At 39.0% G+C, this 18,974-nt stretch overlaps 1 protein-coding gene across 2 annotated transcripts; it reads left to right on the forward strand.

Moving 5' to 3' along the window:
* The first annotated feature begins 7,334 nt into the window (after positions 1-7,334).
* Positions 7,335-17,574, forward strand: LOC139131744 (monocarboxylate transporter 12-like). Of its 2 annotated transcripts, none has more exons than XM_070697958.1 (5): positions 7,335-7,717; positions 10,124-10,337; positions 11,195-11,335; positions 14,514-15,338; positions 16,350-17,574. In XM_070697958.1, exons 2-5 carry the CDS (start codon positions 10,130-10,132, stop codon positions 16,559-16,561), a joined length of 1,386 nt encoding a protein of 461 aa, XP_070554059.1. In that variant the 5' UTR covers positions 7,335-7,717; positions 10,124-10,129; the 3' UTR covers positions 16,562-17,574. The 2 variants fall into 2 exon arrangements, with proteins under 2 accessions (XP_070554059.1, XP_070554057.1); XM_070697956.1 differs by having other exon boundaries at positions 7,336-7,721.
* Positions 17,575-18,974: the final 1,400 nt, after the last annotated feature.

An 18,974-nucleotide genomic window follows, 5' to 3' on the forward strand; every position in this document is an offset into this window, starting at 1 on the left:
GATAAAAGAGTGAACACTTTAGATATCAGTACCATTCATCTGAAACGTCTCATATTATTTGAAGTAATGGTCTTCCGTCATATTTTAAGTTCAGAGGAAATTACTAAAATTTTATCTATCGGGTGAACAAGTTCGCCCCGATAGGAACTTCGTGTTCAACATCAGCTAGACTACGCGACCGGCCGGCCGGACTGACAACGGGGCTCCTTTATATAGGCTAGTTTGATGGTGATGACTCACACGGAATTCCCGTACATGTATAAACATGCTCAGCAGGGAATTTCCCGCTTAGTTCAGGACAATGCACTGTTGCGCGTGAGTGAGTTCGTATATAGGTCAGGGTCACACTTTAGTTACATGGATGGTTAAATTTTCCTTCGCTTCATGTAGATAAATGAATAAAATGGGTGTAAAAATTCTTACTTCATCCCAGTTGTCCACGTTTACTTTACTACTTACAAAAATACAGCACAAAGTGACAACAAAATACAGATATAAAAGCTCACACGCTATAACCAGTATTCAACCATATAATATTGTTTAATTTGGATGTGTATCATGATAGGGTTCTCACTAGGATATCTGACTGGGCAGAATTTGAAAGTACTGAGGGGAGAACACGTGAGATGTTGAGGGGGAAACGTCAGAGGGACTGTCCCTACCTTGCATCATGGAAAATTTCAAGACATTGATGTGTGCAATACTACATTCAGTTCTGGTGCAATCTGAGAGGTGTTTTGTTTTGTTTTGTTTTTTCTAAGTAGTATTGTTAAAACACCCCGAGCGGAGAGCATAAAAGGGAGATCCCCGTCTCGTATTAAAAATTGATGTGTGTAATGGTGCAACCTGAGAGGTGTTTTAATTTATTTTGCACTCGGTAAAATTGTTTGAAAATGATATTGAACACTGATATTTTTATTACATGACCAGTGTTTTAGTCAAAATATTCAACAACCCCACAATGCCTACACATTGTGTAAAAAAAAACAGTTCTCAGTTTGCCAGAGATTGAAGACCAAAGAATATGCAGGAATGGAAAATCTGTGACAGGCTTCTTGTGTTATTTCTCCAGCTGCCAGCTTCCAATGAAAAGCCTGAATAGGGTATGGTTAAATGTCAAAATGGTTATTGAACTGAAGTCAATTAAAATGTATGTTTCTGTGATAATAAAGGATGAATTCACAACAGTTCAGTTTTGTCCTTGATCCTATGAAAAAGTTGAGAAATTGATCTATGCAAGGGTGCAGTCTGGTGCAACCTGGTATTTTCAATTTGTCTTTTTACTAGTAAAGCTGTTAGAACACCCAAAGGGGAGAGAGTACAAGAGGGAAGTGTACCCACCTCTCGCATCGAAAATTTTCAGAAATTGATATGTGCAATGGTGCAATCTGAGAGGTGTTTCAATTTATTTGGCACAAAAAATTGAGTAACCCCTCCTTCCTCTCTACATTTTGAGTTACCCCCTTGAAGTTTTCAATATTTTGAGTGACCCCTCCTCACATTCATCCGACCCCCAGGCTGTAAATAATGATAGCTCCCTTAAGACGAATCACCCTAACATATAACCGGTTTTCCCGGGGACCCAGATCACATAACCAGGGTCAAAACACTATCGATTCACCGGTGTCTCGCCATGTTTCTTCATATCATAAAACCACATTGATCAATTAAAGCAGTCCCAAAATGTATTTGGCCAAAGACCCATTCTGTATCTGACACAGTCTTTTTTTTCTTTCACCTTAGTGAGCCATCTTTTTTTCCTAAGCCCCCTCTGGCTGAATTGTTTTCTCATTGACATTCGCTAGGACTTTTTTTTGAAAGTCTTCCAGACCCCCTCACCCCCAGGATATCAAATGGTCCACCCCAACAAGGTAGCGTATGCATCTAACATTCATGTACATATTGCGGTATTTTGACGGATTCACAGTAGAATATATCAACTCACGGGGAAAGCATCAAATTATCCAAATAGCAACACGTAATTAATTAGTAATATTTCAGAGTTATTCTTGCCATGTTGATCATTCCTGGTAAAAATAGACACATCAGGCCACAAAAAAACTAAAATTTGTTTCCAGTCATCTCCCGAATTATTTTGAGACCTGCGTGTCATGTCTATTTTCCGTTCTCATACGGCGTTTCAACAAAACCCTCACCATAGTATTCCCACAAACAGCTATTAATCTCAGTCTAAACGTCGATAAACAGTATTTTCTGTACCATCAGCTGGACTCCAAACAAAATTAATCAGCTTCACCATGCTGAACTAGATTCTGTTGAAATATATCTAACCAAAGGGTCCTCAGGCTCCGATGATGATGATGATTAAACATTTAAAAATGAAGAAAAATAAAAATATATTTGGACTCAGTAATGTTGTTGTTGTTGTTATTGTTGTTGTTGTTGTAGTTGATAGTATTTGCAGAAAAGGATAAATTATGCGCTGCAAAATTCAATACAGCCTCACTGTACACATGAAGGTAACCTACCTCCATGCTATACACACGCGCTGCAAAATTCAATACAGCGATATTGATGATGATGATGATGATGATGATGATGATGATTAAATATTTAAAAATGGAGAAAAATAAAAATATATTGGACTCTGTAAATTTGTTGTTGTTGTTGTTTTGTTGGTTTAAGATCATGAATCACAGGCAGTTTATGTTTATGGATCTGGTGATCTTCTTTCGTGTGAAGTATGTTTCAAATATTGTGAAGGAGAAGACTGATGCGTTGGAGGAGCGTAGAACGCAAAAGGAAGTATAGATCGCAGGGGAAATATATGTGGTTGCCTGCGAGCTATACTTCCTGCGATCAACACTGGCTGCCATTGTGGTGGTGCCAGTGCATCGTATGTTGCGAGGTTTGCGGCATCGATAATCGATCCCGGATAATTTTATTAATTGAACGGTAATGATAAAATGCGTTGGAGAGGAGTGGATCGTAAAGGAGAATCTAGTTCGCCGAGTTACCTGCGATCTGTAGTTCCTGAGTCAAACACTGACTGACTTTGTATTATGGTATGTTGCGAGGTTTGCGGCATCGATAATTGATCATGGATAATTGTTTTAGTTTAATCGATTATTAAACTGAATTAATAAATTGAACGATAATCATAAAATGCGTTGGAGAAGCCCAGATTGTAAAGGGAAATATAGATCGCAGGGGAAGTATAGATCGCAAAGTTAGCGAGCCATACTTCCTGCGATCAACACTAGCTGCCATTGTGGTGATGCCAGTGAACCGTATGTTGCGAGGTTTGTGGCATCGATTCAACGATCCTGGATAATTGTTTAAATGTGATTTAGTATTAAATCGAATCTATAAATTGAACGGTAATAATAAAATGCGTTTGAGAAGCGTAGATCGCGAAGCAATCACTTGCGTCTACGATTATGATACCTCCGCGATCAGACCGACACTGCCTTTGGATAGGCTGTCTTCATTTATTGAAGTTAGATGTTGTATTGCGACATTCGCGGTACGTATCGAGACGTGGCAGTAAGCTTAGCTATTCTTCTGCGAACCAAAAGATTTAACAGATCTGCGTGCTGTAAAGTTGTAAAATTTGTTAGAGCTGCGTAGATAGCAAGGGAAATATAGATCGCAAGTTTGTTTGAGAGCAAACCATGCGCTCTGCCCTACTACATCTTTGTGATCTATACTTGTAGGCTTACTGATGGGATTAATCTTTTATTTATTTTATTTTTCAAAGGATGAATGTGTCCATTATGCTTAAATCTTTAAATTTGTTAGGAAATTATTTATTCCATCATGAGTTTTGTGCGTTCACACATTTTTAAAACCTGGTAATATTACAAAGAAAACAAAACATATGATGTCCCAGTGGAAGTACTATACATGATATTGGACTACTCTGTTGTTTCTGTGAAGATGCCAATGCATATATGCACGACGTACTGTGATTTTACTTTATTTGCATGAGGGCGCCATTTTATGTTTAGCAAACATTTATTATTTATCTTGCTCAAAATTGCACATGCAGTCCCAATGGACAGTTTATTATACTTGTATAAACACCCCTCATGAGAACATTCCCACGAACTTGTTTTAGTTGGGAAGTAAAATCACAAAAATAATGCTAAAAAATACAGCTATTGGGCCTTTAATGAGTTCATATCAAACCTCAACAAAATGTGTTCTGCTTTAAAATTTTCGTTTGAAAGCTCTTCTCAAGAAACATATATTTAGACCTAATTATCTATAAAGCTCATTGATATAACAAAGAAGAGAATCAAGACACACACAAAACCAACAGATACTATTCTTACAGAGAAACTCATGCCACCCCACAGCAACATTCAAGGACCTTGTCAAAGGCTAAACATTACGATACATTAGAACATGCAACAGCAAAGCCGATGTTTCGCAGAAAGTCTCACAATTTTGTGAAAAACTGCAAGACCGATCAATACGAATAATGAAATAGAACGCCTTATCGGAGAAACAGAACATAAAACAAGAAGGAGACAACTTGAACACAAAAAATAACACCACCGACAACACTCAAATCTAATACAGTCGATAGATCAGAACGAAGAGAAGCAAACGAGCCTAACAGAAAACGGCGTGAACTAGAAAAAAGACGAATAGGGGCCAAACTAAAACATCTATTCCAACAGCAACCTCAAAAGCTACAATAGCTCAAACTCAGATTGACATGAGCATACATAAATATAACAAGACCGAACCGTAAATATTCTAGCTTCCCTACTTGAACAACAAACTTAACGGGAACAACATGTTAACATTGACATTCAATCAATTATTCAACGCGTTTCACCAATCTAAAATTAATTATAAGCGACTGATGAAGAAAACTCTGTTTTCGAAACGTAGCATCCGAAAGGATTGCAGTGCCACATTAGTCTCCCTGCTCCAGTGCGGGTTAACAGCAAGACACGTAGATTACGGGTCTCGCTATGGCTTAACACTTTACACAGAACGGCCAAACATAATATATACTTACAATATACATTATGTCACACACAAAACGCAAACAACTAAGATATGAACGATATGTGGATCTACTTTTCCTTTATTACATCATAATATGCGCAGAAATGTGCGTGACATTCGCAGATAAAGCATGACTTATGTGATATTTATGAAACTTTGCCCATTGGGGTACGCAAAAGATCAAAATGTCACAAACAGTTACGAGTGCATGCGCATGTGTGTGTAAGAAATTTGATTGTGGAATTTCACCGAAAATGTTGATTCACTAATCATTGAAGTCTATGAGGAAACTATGAATACTTTTTTTCCAATACAAAACTACAATCTGATTCGTGTCACAGTCCATATCAATTATGCCTTAACTGACGTATAATTTCTCATTCTCATGTGAATTATCATATGTCTATATAAACGCACAGATATAGCAAGTTTTATGCTGAAAAAAATTGTTCACAGTTTTTTCATAGACTACCATGTATAGTGTATCCACATTTTCGATGAAATTCCTAAATCAAACTTCTAGTTCAAATATGCACTTTTACCTCCCACTTCAAGCAAAGTACATTTACATAAATTAGCAAACACATAGAATATAATTGCATAGCTTCTTTTGTAAAGGAAATTGTTAATTGTTTGCCATATAGACTCCCATGTGTTATAATTTGATATTTTTGGACGAAGCAGTATATCGGCCAAACCTTGCCTTCCAATAGTTGCGCAAGTGATGACCCTCCCTTGAGGGATGTGTGCAGTTTCTTTATCCTTCAAAATTCTTGCGCGAAAAATTCTGATCGACCCAAATAAACACCGGCCTTCCCTCCCCAACTGTAGTTTCTGTCCATCACCTAAAAGGGAACCAATTCTGTTTAATCAAGGTTTTTCAAATTAACATTGGCTTGAAAATAAACGATATGATCATACGAACTCCGGTGTTGACAGATAACTTTAAGAAAATCTATGACAGAATGCGGCTCAGATATACCAAGGACAGAACGCATGGCCGCGTATGGTAGTCGCGTACATGTTAGGCCCCAGACGGCTCATACATACGGCAGTCATATACATAGCTACGCACCAAGGCACTGTGTAGTGTATGTGTGAGTGAAAGAATAATCGACTATGTAAAAAAAGGACCAACGAAATATAAAAGTGAATGGCAAGTTTGAAATAATTAGGCTACGTGTGCGTTTACTTTTAAAATCTGAGATTTTCGAATCAGCGAAAAGTTTCATCATAGGCTTCCGCCGGGTGAACTTGTTCGTAAACGAAATTCAAACAGCCGCCCATTTATAATAAGGGCTGTTTTCGGACACAGATCGAAAAGGAGCCGTCGCACAAGTTTTGAGCCGCCCTTGAGCTCATCGCCTGCGCCCAAACGAAAACCCTCAGTTTAACGATGCTATGCGATGCACGGTTTTGTTCAAACAGATGTTTTCAGTCGTAAAGGCAGATTACTTTGAAAGTTGTGATGTAAATTCTGTACGCACGGTCGAAAGACTTGCCACAAATAGTTGCAGAGCTTTGGTTGGAAGGTAGTCGATAACCATGTTACGTACCCTTAAATGTAACAAAATCCCGTTTTCTCTAGGATCTGCAAGGTAACACTAACAGACCTGCATGCAGAGCAAAGCAGTGGACCATTTTATATCATGAGGGGTCTGGAAGATTTTTGAGACAAAAATGATTCCAAGGGGCCGCCTCTTTAAATAAAATCAAGCGAAAGATGGCAGAAAACGCGTCAAAAATTGCCAGCAGACATGAAGGTAAGCAATAACGCAACGATAGTTACTTTCAAGCAATAAGCTTTGACCCTCGAGAAAATCGGTACCGGGATCGGTTCCAATTTCAAAAACATGAAACAATCGCAACAAAATGGCCGGATTGTATCGCGAAATCTATTGACGTGTATATATGCCATAGTACTTTATCTGTGTACCAACACTGAACAAAATCGGTTCAGAGTTCAAAAATGAGAAGAATTAGCAACATAATGGCCGCCCGAAGGTCATACTGGATCGTGTCGCCAAATAAATTGACATGCGTAACATTTATTGAAGCTATTAAAGCTTATTTATTTATTTATTAGCCGTGTTCACGATAATGACATTGGCTCAGAAAGAAAGAGAAGGGGAAGTACTATCCTTGCACACAGTTTGCAAAAAAAACAATCGGTTCAGGGGTGACAGAGAAACGGCTGCTGACGCACAGACACACGGATGCACGAACGGACGGACGGGACTCAATCTATAAGTCCGGACGGACTGCGTCCGCGGGGACTAATAACCACATGGGTCGTAAATAGAAAACAGCGATAAGAGAATTGCGCATGCTCTACAATCTCCAGATCGATATGTTTGAACTATGCTCCCCCGCGAACCCGCTGAACAATGCAAACCCAGCTCGCGAACGACACATCCGTCAACGATGTGAGTGTTAACTGCGAACAGCTACAGGCGTGTGTAAACACCTCTTTAGCAAAGTCATTGGAAATGGATTGGGTCTGATTCTGAGGCCTTTCTGCTCCACAGATGATGGGTTACTTGGAGTTTGAGTAGCAGCTGACGATACCAAGACTGCGGCTAGAATTAACTGCACCACTAATCTACAGTTCTACAGCTATACAATTGAACAGATATTGCAAGTTAGCTTTGTGTTCCAACCAATTCACAATGGTGGCCCATGTCATGTTTTATTCCTAGACGTTCTACACTTCCTCAAAGACAGGAAACAAGCAGGTACAATTTTCAATCGTTTTTCTCTTTTATGGCTTAGTTTCATAAGTTAACATACGATGTAATGGTAACACGTCACCGGAATGTTTATTAGTAAGTTTTCAAGGGTTAAAGTTCACAAATTAAATGTAAATATTGGCCGTTGAACGCAGTCATTGTTTGTAGTTAATCAAAAAACATGGTTTTAAGAAGACACAACTGCATGTTGAGCCTTACATAATCGGGACTGCTTGGGTATTTGTAGGTCGACGCTTTTTCCTACATTCAGGATGTTCAACACAATGACCAAAAGGCAAATTTTATGTAAATAGGGTGTTGCTATGACAAAACGAGATTATCCGCGTACTTCGTAACTCGACCTCGTTGGTGAAACAATCAGATACTATTGATTTTAGCTCCACGCTAGGTCTATAGGTCTAGAGCTGGTTTCGCACAGCTGAACTGAGGTCATTACTCAGCGTCTTATTAATGACAGTAAATAAAAATTTGCCATAAAAGAAAAAGTCGAACGTTTCCATAGTCTGTTGTTTGCTGTCTTTGGTTTACCCAGACCTGCATAAACACTGGACTGTATTAAAAATTGTCAAATTTCCGAGTCTTTGGACTCAAACTGTTTCATTCCTAATCAATGTGAAGCTTTATGCTCTGTTTCTAGACTTCCAACGTTACAGCAACAGCGTTTCTACAATTACATCTTTTCACATAAACATGCAACTGGTATTTACAATTTGTCTGATGATTTGTTTAAGCTACGTTTTGATATCAATGTCAAATTTTTACGCTCCTGTCCCACTGTTTTTAGCTCATATTTGGTTTTATACCAAAAAGAGCTTATATGATGAGTCGGTTGCGTCTGTATGTCTGTATATTTGTGGGTATGTATGTGCGGATGTATGTCCGTCACACACAAAGGCTCCCATACCGCCAAAGCTACCATCTCAGTATTTGGTGTACAGGTAGATGAAGGGGTTAAGATGTGAATTTGTTCAAATGAACATGTCAGTGTCAAAAATGTGCAAATGAAGTAAGAGAAAGGGAAATCCTGCAAATGTGCAGGAGTGATGGCATGCGCATGCCAGTGTCTGAAACAGGCTTGAGTCATTTCCTGTCATTGTCTATGAACTGTTACATATTGACAGACCAGCTCAAACCATAGACAGTAGAGGGGGAAGACTGTCTATGGTCCAACTAAGAGGGACTAACTGTTTCTGCTATGCATGTTGCTAAAGTTGACCTGCAGTACCTAAAGTTTCAGACCTTATTTACTTTTGTCATTCTTTTTTTTCTGGTTTAAATATTTCTTGTTGTTTTTCTGGTTGTATTGTGCAGAAATCATTGTCATAACATCAACGTAGAATTTTCCTGCACTGAACAGATAGAAACAATATTTATTGTTGATCTTTGGTACCCATACTGGTATATACCAATTCTGATCAAATTGAGCGACACCGTATAATTGCGGTATTTTTATAGTTTTGGATTACTTTAATTGCTACTAATGTTTCAATGATGGAAACCGGTAGTTTGTAAGTGAAAGCATTACATATGCGAAGTCCCTTTTTGGCTAAATGGCTTGATTTAAGTTCAATCCACAGTCCACAGAGGGACTGTGTTCAATCAAAATCACAGTTCGAATTTTACGCCATGCTGCATTTCTAGACAAAAGTCCCTTCCTAAATCTAATAATTATGACATTAAGATATTATTAAAATAACTATACAATAATTCGAGAAAGACCTAGCATAGTTCCGGAAAAGGGGTTGAATTGATATGTAGGTTACAGTGCTGAAAATAACCATGAAACGTACGTTAAAGCTATACAGTCACCTGTAATCTAAATATGTCCATATATGGTCAAAGGGGCGTTCATTGGTATTCAAAACGCCCATGTGAGGGCGCTGTTTTTAAAAAGCGGCCACCCGCATAAAATCTAATTGGTTAGATTTTCTCTTTCCATGGTAACTGTGGCAAAAGTGGAACAGGTGACAGTACACCTTTAAACATAACCATCTACGTGACCTTCTAATATCTTACTGCGATCTCCTGCACATCAAACTGGTCATCGAGGGACAGTGAGTGACCTCATCATCACAGCAGAGTGATGAAAACTTGTGCTAGTTCAAAATAACACGTTCAAGGTCGACTTTATCCTATGTTCGAAATACCGCACCTGAGGAGTTAATGGTCCTTCTATAGTACAACAGCGAAATGTCCAACATGAGAGAGTGTTCTTCCAGCAAATTCTCGTGGCTTGAATTTTGCGTTTAAACTTGACCTTTAATTGACAAACAAGGTGGCTCCTTTGTCAGTAAATGGTCAAGTCCAAGCCATGGTTTTATCGTCTTGACACATTACTTTACATTGATTGGCATTGATTTCATCTGCTCGTCCTTTCGTGTGTTCAGTCATAGATGACGTCAAAACGAGCATCGAAGAGCCCACCCGATGGTGGATGGGGCTGGCTAGTGGTGCTGGCTAGCTTCCTCGCACAAACGCTTAACGCGGAATGTATGTTTGCCATGGGTGTCTTCATACCGCCACTGACCAGTTATTTTGGGGCAGATCTGGTGGAAGTGTCGACCGTCTTTTCCATTACTATCAGCCTGTGCTGCTTTGTAGGTGAGACCATGTGTTCTTAATTTTTGCTTTATATAAAAATATATTTTCCGTGTTTTACCGAATTCTGTTTCAATGCATTGATTGCACACTCGTCAGAAGTTATCAACACCCCTCTTCAAAACCTGTATGTAGAAAACTATCGGTTACAATTATTGGACAACAGACGAGTTGACATAAATGTTGTCACGAATCGGAAAGAAGTGGCCAAATGACGTAGGACAGCTGATCGGCACGAGGTCGATCATTTGATGATACATTTAGAAATGCTTTGTCGTTTCGACGTGGATATTTACTAACTAATACTTAGTAATAGCAGCTCCTTTTTTTCTATACCTAAACAAGAGGCAAAAATGGAAAAAATCAAACGTCTGGACTGCCAACGATGGATCTACATGCCATGAAGTACATGTATAAAGTACTGGTATGCCATGACGCTCCGTTGGATGCTTTCTCCAAAACAATGAATCAAATGCCATGTTTTGTACTGTTCCTCCGGCCCCTGGTGTTTGATTATCTCATTCCCTTGTCTGAACGAGTCTCTGTGACTCTCACCCTTTGTTGGGGGCGCTAACCTTCCAAGGCGCAAGCCTAGCGCCCCAACAAACAGTCAGGGTTACCGAGACTGTCCCAAAATGATACGGGTCTATAATTATTATATTATGCATGCCATAATACAGCCGGGTGAGTGTCTGGTTTAAGGCCATGGGACTCCATGGAATAACACTCGTCATGAAAGACATGAAAGTGAAAAACGATCAACACGAAGATTAGTTATTACTACTGTCGCAAATATCAGGGAAACTAATTCTTCCCTCGACTGAGATATTGTGACCTGTCATCGTTACATCTTTCACCAGCTCCGTTCAGCAGTTTCCTTGACAAGTATGGAACTCGTAGAGTGGTTACTGCTGGGGGTCTTATCACGACATCGGGACTCATCGCCAGTTCATTCGCCACCAGTGTCTATTACCTTTGGTTTTCCTATGGATTTCTTGTAGGTAAGAGGAGTTCTAGAATGTGTATGTGTGTGTAAAGACAACGTATATTGGAATATTAAAATAACCTGCTCAAAATGACGTTTTTAGCTCATATTTGGTTTTATATATTTTGAGCTATGGCACAGACATCGTCTGGTGCTTTACCGCCTTTCTGATTTGCGATTTATTTCCCATTGTAATCTCAGTGGTTATTGGCGAGATTAGCGCTACAGTGAATTTATTCTCCCCACACCACAGGGGCAAAAGGCATTATCAGTCATAGCAAGAGCGTAAACAAATTAACATATTTGTGATTATGAATACTGTTTATAAAAATTAAATGTTTCTGTCGTTATTATATACTTACAAAAATACCCTACTGCACTCAAATTCTGAATGATGATCAGTGTTCATGTCAAATTAACGAAGGTTTAGTACAGATTGTGTTATCAATAAAGTATGATTATGAATATTCTTGATAAAAATTGCTATTTCTGTCATTATTGTACACATACAAAAGTACCCTACAGCATTCGAATCCTTAATGATGATCGGTATTTATGCCAAATTCAGTTACTTGTAGCACTGACACTGAAATAATAGTTACAGCAGCAGCATTGCGCAGTTACTCGATGCGCAGTCACTGCCTTGGCAGACTCTCTGAGTAGTAATAATACATGTAGTCTTCCGAGGCAGTACTGTGACCGCGCATCAAGTGCATGCGCAATGCTGCTGCTGTGACTATTATTTCAGGGTCTGCGCTACAACTGCGTGAATTTGCAAATACTGATAATCATTTAAGATTTGAGTGCTGAAGGGTACTTTTGCGATGATGGAAATATTACTTTTTATCAAGGATATATTCATAATCATAAATTTAATAACAACAAGGTCTGTTCAACAACTGCGCGAATTTAGCATGAAAACTGATCATCATTTAGCATTCGAGTGCAGTGGGCTAGGGTACTTTTGTATATGTAAAATATGACAGAAATATTGATTTTTATCACAACTGGAAGTTGTGATATAGAGGTGGTTTCAACCGGTGTTTGATGTCGTCCATTTCCGTAAACGACAAAAAGTCAAAAACTGCTGAACAGACTGCGTTGATATTTGATACCGATACATAGACTGGTTCCAAGGTTCCAATTCCGAAAATGGAGCCAAACGGAGCGGCGGTTAGATAGTTTTGGGAAATTTGTAACCCCCCTTTTTAACTAATTGATTTAGGGGTCTTTCATATATGTAGTTTTGGAATGTACACCAATCCTGCATTGTGGACTGTTTTATGAGTTGTGGAACAGAAATGAGGTTTTGATGAATGTTAGAAATATGCAGGATGACTGATTCGAAGTATGAGATTTCTATGCTCTTTTGGGCATCAAAAGCATTAAAAAAAACATATTTCATAGTGTAGATTCTCACTTTTGAGATGACCCTAGGCATTTGTTAAGTAAACATCCTTGAGTCAATATACAGACTTTGACATTCCAGAGATTAAGTATCCACAACCTCACATGTTACAGTCTTTCACTGCAATGGTATGGCCCAAACCCATTGTTATCAATGGAGAGTGTGGACCTGTCTACAGGAAATTGGGGTGAACAGGTTAGACAATGACGTTACAAGTTGTAGGTTAGTTATCAAGGTAGCACCAGCATAGAGTCCTGAGCATCTGTCCATGTGTTCTCACAGCAAATTACAGCGAAAAAAATTATTTGAGAAGTTCTCTCCTTTAAATAGAAGTATATTACAATTTAAAGCTGTCATGGATGGATTGCTCTCAAATGATCTGAAACACAGTTATTGCCCATTAGCAACAAATCTACAGCAAGATTTATGTAAAGTTCATGAACTTACACAAGGTATTAGACAAAAGATGACCATGACTTTGCTACTTTTTCAACATTTATTTCAATCAGATTTCCCCAGCTTAGTGTATAATTTTGTAATCTTAATTACTGTCATTAGCTTTCCTAACTTATTCTAACCTCATTATTCTTACACTACCTTATAACCACAAAATTTCAAGAGATGCATATATGATTGTCACTTAACAAACAATTTACAAATATGTCTTCTGCTATTTCTCCATATACATATACATGTCTCTTTTCTCAAAAAAATGAGCTTAAAATCGCAATGTGAAAAATAGTCTTTCAGCTATATGTTGCTCATTGACTTCGTGGTCTGTCTAATTCACAGTGAGTGTGGTTGTTGATAAATGCCGATAATACTAGGCGGTCATTATGTCCAAGCGCCATTGGCGGTATTTTTTAACATAATGACCATAGGTCATTATCACATCTGGAAGTTGTGATATAGGGTTAGCTTCAACCGGTGTCAGACAGACTCAGTGTCCATTTTCCGTAAACGACAAAAAGTCAAAAACCGCTGAACAGACTGCATTGATATTTGGTACAGATATTCAGACTGGTTCCAAGGTTCCGATTCCGAAAAATGGAGCCAAACGGAGCAGGGGTTAGATAGTTTTGGGAAATTTCTAACCCCCCTTTAACTAATTGATTTTAGGGGTCTTTCATATATGTAGTTTTGGAATGTACACCAATCCTGCATTATGGACTATTTAATGAGTTGTGGAACAGAAATGAGGTTTTGATGAATGTTAGAAATATGCAGGATGGCTGATTCAAAGTATCAGAGATTTCATGCGCTTTTGGTAATAAAATTGATAAAAAACAACATATTTAATGTTTTAGATTTCTCACATTTGTTATGACCCTTAACATTACAGACTTGATGACATAACTAGCTGCTGGACCTGTTTACTGGCGCATTGATTTAAAGACAAAGATCGTTTTATTTTGTAGTAAGGACGTGTGATTTCGTAAAACATAGTCTATTAGCCTGGAAATGTGATTTTTGCGAATATTGCTTATCCCACTGACAAACAGTGTGGTTTGAAAATGGTTGGAATTCGCTACTTCGGGACTTTGTTTTCTGTGTGCATTTACTGACAAACTCCAAACCCGCAGCACCTACCCATTCAGTATTTCATGTACAGGTGTACCCAGAGATAGAGTAGTTTCACAATGTGCCAGTTGTGATCAAGTGCCATTGGCGCTATTTTTATCAAAAGTATTCATAATCATACATTTATTAATTTTTTACACGCTTGTTATGACTGATAATGCCTTGTGCCCCAGTGCCTACACTTAAATTTGCTTTTACCCTACAGGCCTCGGCCAAGGAATGGTTTACGCACCGATGTTTTCCGTGCTTGGCATGTACTTCAAGAGATACCTCGGCCTGGCTAGTTCTTTGGCTCTCACCGGGGTTGGAGTCGGCTACATGGCGTTCTCGCCTATCCACCAACTTCTTCTGGACGCATACGGATGGAGAGGATGTTTCCTTGTCATGGCTGCGATCAATGCAAATCTATTTGTGTGCGCTGCTTTAGTCCGACCCATTGAGGTGACCATCACTACAAATCAAGAGGCGGAAGATCTCAAAAAGGTGTACACCCAGAAATCGAGATCTCCCGAGCGAAACTGTATGAAGCTCTGTTGTAAAGTAACGACGAACGAAAGCCTTGGCTGCGGATTCGTTTTCAGAACCAGAAGTTTTATTTTCGTACTTCTCGGAGAAGCTCTGAGTACCTTGACGTATGCAACCACGGCCTTGTTCATCGTTCCGTGTGTGATAGAAAAAGGTATTCCCAGTTTGTCGGCTTCCCTGTTGATGTCAACGGTGGGGATCGCATCACTTGTCGCCAGACTTTTTTCTGCGGCCTGTATGGACCTCTCTTGTCTACACAACTCCCGTAAATTCATACCGACACTATCAATGTGGATACTAGGCACTTTTTTCATATGTTTTCCTTTCTCATCAAGGTTCGTTATCATGGTCATTTTCTGTGCTGTTATCGGCCTAGCGCAGGGTTTCTACTATCCCAGCATGTGGCTGCTCGTCAATTCAGTCACGGGCCGAAATTACACGATGGCTGTTGGATTAACATTGTTCTTCGCGGGTATTGGATGCGTCATTGGTCCGCCGCTGGGAGGTGAGTATGAATGTGTATCTCGTTTTACGACCTGTAAATAATAGAGGGAATTGTTGAAAGCTTGGTTGAAGAAAGTTTGAGTAAAAATTTAAACCTTTCAATTTCGTTTGGCGCGAACTACTTTAAACAATGATCACTGAACTAAAATTACCCATGTGCATGTGTACCCGAAGATAAAAGAAAAATGAAACCATGGAAAACTTGCGCCTCTGAGACAGATATTCGGACTATCAAACCTTTACTTGTCATGGCTCATTTCGAAGCTTATGGAGTAAACAAAGGTTTCAACGTCTTACCTTTGTGAAAATCGAGAACTAGATTTTTACCCCACAGAGATAACACAGGGATAGGAGCCAGTTTGAATTTCAAATATCGGTATATATTTGGTGATTTGTTTCTCTTGTATCAAAATTTGTACTGTAACCCCAAGAGAATGAAAGAGAATGGTTGAAAGCTTGGAGTAAAACTTTAAATCTTTCAATTTCGAGGCGCGAATTACCTTAAACGATGATATCAATGCCAAGGTAGTATTGCAAAATTACACAAGATATGATTCAACAAGTACAACACATTTCATGAAAGAGGTCAAGGGAAAATTTTACAAATAAATAGGGAAATTTGCGATTTCTGCAGTTATACTGGGCTCGTAGAATAACCGAAAAATCTGAAAGTTGAAATAAGTCACGTGCCCACCCAACTTACAGACTTAATACGAAAGTAAGAAATGCGCTCCAGGGACGAGTGTTGCTGTTATGACGACTGTAAGAATTAAGAATTATCTCGTTGTACATGGGTATTATTGATTATTTTTTGAAGAAAAGTTGATCACTAGAATAAAACATTCTAATTACTTCAACGAAAAGCCTGTAAATCGAGAATTGAAAACTCGTAATTACGACAGTTTGTGCTCAGAAAAAAAAAACTCGTACGCATGCATAAGAGAGAGAGTCGGCAAACGGAGATCAAAAACATGATATCCTAAATTGACGGTAATTTTTTTCTGTCTTTCAGGATTTTTGTACGACGTCACCAAAAATTACAAGGTCACTTTTCCAGCAGTGGGGTCAGGGAACATCCTGAGTGGTTTACTTCTCTTGATCGCGGCATTAAGGCATCAACCAACAAAGAACGATGACAAAACGCCCGAAGACCTTTCTCCAGTTGAAGACACCGAGCGTTTGGTTGAGCTTGAAATAATGGAATTTCGCGTATCTACAGTTTGACATGTACTTGACACTTCCCTCTACAATATGATTGAAATACTTATCATATTCTATACCGAACTACATCTTGAAAGGACACCCGCCGTAAACTACCTGTTATATGTATTCTCCACTGACTTGCAGGACTTTCATGAAGACCAAGTTTTCATTCACATTTCAAATCTTCTTGGTTCGACTCAATCAAGCAAAGTGGAAGAAAAGGGCAGTGTATTTTAAATGCTGAAACTTAGCAATAAACTGAAACATCGTTTAAAGACATGTCAATATTGGCATTCCGTGCACTGCTTCATTCAAAACTGATGGCTTCACGACATACCTCGATTCGAAAGACAAATGGTCGAGCGAACACAGCGATACAATACTTACGTAACACATCAATAGGGATTTCAGGTAGACTGTCCTCACACCCCATCGACGGCTACGCAACCTCAGACCATGCAAGCCTGTGCATGTCGGGCTACATTTATTATTCATTTTCATTTTAAATTCGTTTCTTTTGTTAGGCATATAGGCTAAACTCGTGCCACTTATTCCTTTTGACTGCCATTGGACAATGCTGTCAAGGTCGAGAATAAAGGATATCACTGAATGTCAATGACGAAACTCCTCAGCTAAGAAGATAGCTGAAGCTATCATTACGCAATTACCGAAATGAGGCTAAATTTAGACTAGACTCCCACAGCCCTGTTCGCTACGCCGTTATGCGCCCTCAACGGTCTTTCTAAAAAGCGACGCTCACCGAGCCAACCATGCTATGGCGTAACCGGCTCTCTGAGCTCAGCTCAGCGAGTCAACTGCTGAGGTGCGGTTTTATGATCTGAGGTGAAGCCAGCGAGGGGGTGCGAGAGAGTCTAAATTTAGCCGTGCAATGCTCGTCAGTATTGCACCGTTAGCTCAGTCTCTGATGTTGTCTCGTTTTCGTTTTTCGCTTTTTTGATGTACAAATACAACTGAAACATTAGGATGTACGAGTTTTTATGAATAATAAATAAAACGCAAATTGAAAGACGCGACAGCAAGCGCACGCTTTCTGAACTTTCAGTCTTCCCTGACAAACAGTCTTCCCTGACAAACAGTCTTTCCTGACAAATACATTCAAGTATAGCTTCTTCAGGATTGAATGTGGTTGTCCGGGCAGAGTTTTATTTCGGGCAGATCACGTGTGCTGCATTTGCTTTCTTTATTGTCTTTCATTTAATCTATTGTCGATGTTTTGTTGGAGTAATCCAACCTCATACAACAGTACCGGAGTATGGGAAAGAAATCTTCACTGCTCACTCATCGAGTTCCATGGATAGAGCCTTATTAAAATTTCCGTCTGTCACACCTCCTCTGAGACCAAATTAAAATAATATAGAGCAAAGTAATCTATTTTTGCCCCAGTTTTCTTTCTTTACGTTCAATGTTACGTCACTGAAGTTCCTTTCTTTCAATTTAAAGTAGACCCTCGAAATTTGCAGTCTAAACTCTTGCTCATACTTTGGTCGAGGAAACATTTCTGTTCTGAAACGAATATAAATCTTGAGTTACTACTGCACAGTTGTGGACGAAAGAAGCACATTATTTGCGTGAGCTTTATGGGGAAAGTTAAATATTCGATTTAAAAACACGAGACGTGGATGATTTATTTTTCTGTGTAATTCAAAATGAGTTCTTTCAAACTTTACACAGTCAAAATAACTTGGAATTTTTTCCGAATATCCTTTCCTGAAGGCACCTCATGCCTTGAATTCAGTCAGATAGTAATCCATTCTGACGAACAAACAAACGAATAAGTGGATTAGAATGAATTTATTGAGGGGTGAACGAAAGTACATACAGTAAACGGATGTACAAAAGAAAGATAGAAAGACAGCGACAGTAGAAACTATCACTGGAATGAAGGAGACCAATAGATAAATGTTGAGGGCGCTGCTGTATTCAACTGTCCAAGCTTTGATTGACTTTGAATAAACACTGAGCGACGCCTTTTGAAAGCGAAGTTGGTTCACGTAGATTCAGGATACGTCTCTGGCAAAGGGGGTTCTACCATCCATGATAAGAGTTATAAGTTTTGGACCAAATTATTTTGTCTTTGGTGAGCCAGAGTATAAGAATATCAATATTAGAAGAGAGCGTGTGGGTAATTCGAAAGGAGGAAGGTATGTTTTGTCAGAAGGTCACGTTTCATGTAAATCATATATTATGCTACATACCGCAATAGTAGCTGGCCATGACTTTCTATCATTGATCGACCTAGCCACCGATACGGCATAGGCGGTGAGTGTCCTTACCTGAATAACCAGTCTTGCCCGGCGAAGTTGCGAAGTTGCCGCTACGTCTCAGTTTCGATTTTCAAATCTTTTTGACTAACTTTGAGGAAACCAGCGCAAAGAAATACGCAACTGTAACCACCATTTTCGATAAACTTGAA

This window comes from Ptychodera flava, chromosome 4 (genome assembly GCF_041260155.1).
Source record: "Ptychodera flava strain L36383 chromosome 4, AS_Pfla_20210202, whole genome shotgun sequence".
In the NCBI taxonomy this organism is placed as follows: Eukaryota; Metazoa; Hemichordata; class Enteropneusta; family Ptychoderidae; genus Ptychodera; species Ptychodera flava.

Coding starts and splice junctions, on each gene's coding strand:
- LOC139131744 (XM_070697958.1), top strand. CDS start 10,130: ATGACGTCAAAACGAGCATCGAAGAGCCCACCCGATGGTGGATGGGGC. Junction 10,338..11,194: donor CAGCCTGTGCTGCTTTGTAG/GTGAGACCATGT, acceptor ATCTTTCACCAG/CTCCGTTCAGCAGTTTCCTT. Junction 11,336..14,513: donor TTCCTATGGATTTCTTGTAG/GTAAGAGGAGTT, acceptor TTTACCCTACAG/GCCTCGGCCAAGGAATGGTT.